Raw genomic sequence first — 2,513 nt, 5'->3', positions numbered from 1 at the left:
TGAGTTTTCTGTTGCACGACTAAAACAACTTTTGAACGTACACGTTTCCCAAAGCTATTTTGCTGCCGCACCGGGGCTCTTTCCGGGGCTTAGCGCTGCCAATGATGATTTTGATTGGTTCAAAGAAATGACAATAACCCAGAGCACATTTTTCTCCCATGCCGGGATGCTGTGTGAACTAGCCAGACCCTCCTCCACAGCACTCTGGAGGAAGGCCTGGCAATGTGAGACTAGTAAGGATGAAACTAAAGATAAAATTTTATCATTAACTATTCGGTTCATAGTGTTTCAGAAAGCCTGAAAGGTGGGCCTACCTGCGCAGCTCTGCTTGCAGGGTCTCCGTCAGCGCAGCTCTGCGCCGGGCTTCCCTGTGCAGCTCTGTCTGGAGGCTCTCTGCCACCGCAGCTCTGTGTTGGGCCTCAGCATGCAGCTTCTCCACCAGGCCCTCCAGCGTCACCTCGGAGCTCTGCAGGTACAGCATATCTGAGCTGACCTGCCGAAGCAGCTCCGCGTCCCTGGTGCTCGCCTCCGTCAGCAGGACCACACGCTGCTGCAGCAAGTTCACCAGGTCCTGCAGGCGAGACACATGGAGACCCTGACTCATTCTCACACATACAGATAGGTAAGGACTCCATAACAATCCACATTGATTTTTGCAAAATGTTTCTACACAACCAAATTTGACTTAAGGCTTTTATTTTTCTACATCAACTATTTTATAGAATGCACTCTCTTTCTTGTCTCTGATAAAATATGTTACGTAATTCAATTCAATTGTTTTTATAGTGTCAAATCATAACAGGAGTGATCTCAGGACACTTTACAGATAGAGTAGGTCCAGACCACACTGTATAATTTACAAAGACAATTTTCCCCAAGAGCAAGCATTTGGTGCGACAGTGCCTTTTTACAGGCAGAAACCTCTGACAAAACCTGACTGTTGGTGGGCGGCCGTCTGCTGCTGCCGGTTGGGACACTGACACAGATATAGAGTAATGTGATTCATAATAATTGTAGCAGTTGGTATGATGAATAGTGGCAAAATAGTAACAATAAAGATAACAGAACTGTGGCTTACAGAGTGTAATAGCTATATCTCATCTGACACAGATGCTTACATAAAGGTCCATGAACCCAAAATATACATAAATGTAACATTAATCTCTTATTACTCAGTACACCCTGACCTTTTAAGATCTCCCTAGAGATGTCCCGATCATAGCATTATCATCTTACACAGAATGCTTGAGTGATCAAATCAAAGACACCTACTGTATATAGGTCAAAGAGTTTGTGGCAAGCCCAAACCTGACACTATATCAAATCTATGTGGGGAAAGTCAGTGAGCCACACACTCCAAATCTCTAACAAATACCACTGAGGTCTCTAGAGTTCTTTGTATCATTTTGTCATGTGGATTGTTTGTACTGTAATTTTATTATGCTGGTCTGTTATACGCTATTTCACGTCTGTCCGTCCTGGGAAAGCGAGCCCTCCTCAGTTGCTTTCCATAATTTTTATTCCCTGTCAAAGATTTTTCGTGGAGTTCTTCCTTATCCGATTCGAGGATCAGAGGACAGAAGGTTTAGTATGCTGCACCAATTGTAAAGCCTTCTGAGGCAAATTTATGATTTGTGATATTGGGCTAAATAAAAAATGGACTTGACTTGAACAGAGGAGCTGCTAATTTGTTACTATGAGTTAGGGATTTATCTTAAAGGTCAAAAATAATAACTGGAACATGAAAGAAGAAGAAGTTTTCTCTCATCTTTCATTTTCCCCCTGGCCTCTAAAAGTATTAAAATAAAGCAGTCAGCAAAAAGAACAAAAAAACAAAAAAAAGGTTGGCAACCAATGCCGAAACCTCTGCATTTACAGTATGTTAACATTGGCACTTACTTGTAGCCTAATTCCAGTGTAATTTCAGTAATTGCAGCATAGGTGGCAGACTGGTATGGTCATGGCTATGTGCATTTAAATTATGGGATTGTAATGAGGTTAACTGTACAAGATTAAATGACACAAATTGGACAGCAGTTGGCCTTCAGGTAAGTATTTCTAACCAGACTGCAACACCAATATTTGAGGTTAAAATACAGCTGAATGTTGTTTTGGGAATTGTGATTTGGTGAAAGGAGTCACTCATAGTGATCAGCTAACTTTTTTTTTGTGGCCTTTTTGAACTAATAGTTTTGGTTTTACGACACATTTACTGTCTGGTTCATTCCCAAGCTGAAGCATGCAGATTTTGTCAGCCAACAAAGCTCTGATGAATCCACTGTACACTTCCTTTCCTGCACCAAACAGCCAACAACATTAGAGCCTAGCTGGTGAAAAAGTGGAACATTAGCAGCTAAAGAGACAGATGTTTTTTTCTCAGTAGTTGGTGGAGACCAAAACAGAGCAAACATTTGAGTGAAAATCTGGGAGACAGAAAAAGACTCCACATGAATGCTTACGTTGCTCTGTATACGCTGAACACCCCCAACAAGCATATATATATATATATTTTT

The 2,513-nt window shown here is 41.6% G+C and overlaps 1 protein-coding gene across 3 annotated transcripts in view; it reads right to left on the bottom strand.

Moving 5' to 3' along the window:
• LOC116696361 (uncharacterized) overlaps nucleotides 1–2,513 on the bottom strand; it is a 15,048-nt gene that overhangs the window by 10,372 nt on the left and 2,163 nt on the right. For all 3 annotated transcript variants that reach the window (XM_032527259.1, XM_032527257.1, XM_032527256.1), the window contains exon 3: nucleotides 315–571. In XM_032527259.1, the coding sequence (XP_032383150.1) occupies nucleotides 315–571 (257 nt within the window). The remainder of the gene's footprint in view (nucleotides 1–314; nucleotides 572–2,513) is intronic.

The sequence above is a fragment of the Etheostoma spectabile genome, chromosome 10, assembly GCF_008692095.1.
Source record: "Etheostoma spectabile isolate EspeVRDwgs_2016 chromosome 10, UIUC_Espe_1.0, whole genome shotgun sequence".
Classification (NCBI taxonomy): domain Eukaryota; kingdom Metazoa; phylum Chordata; class Actinopteri; order Perciformes; family Percidae; genus Etheostoma; species Etheostoma spectabile.
This window is presented reverse-complemented; position numbering and strand designations above follow the sequence as displayed.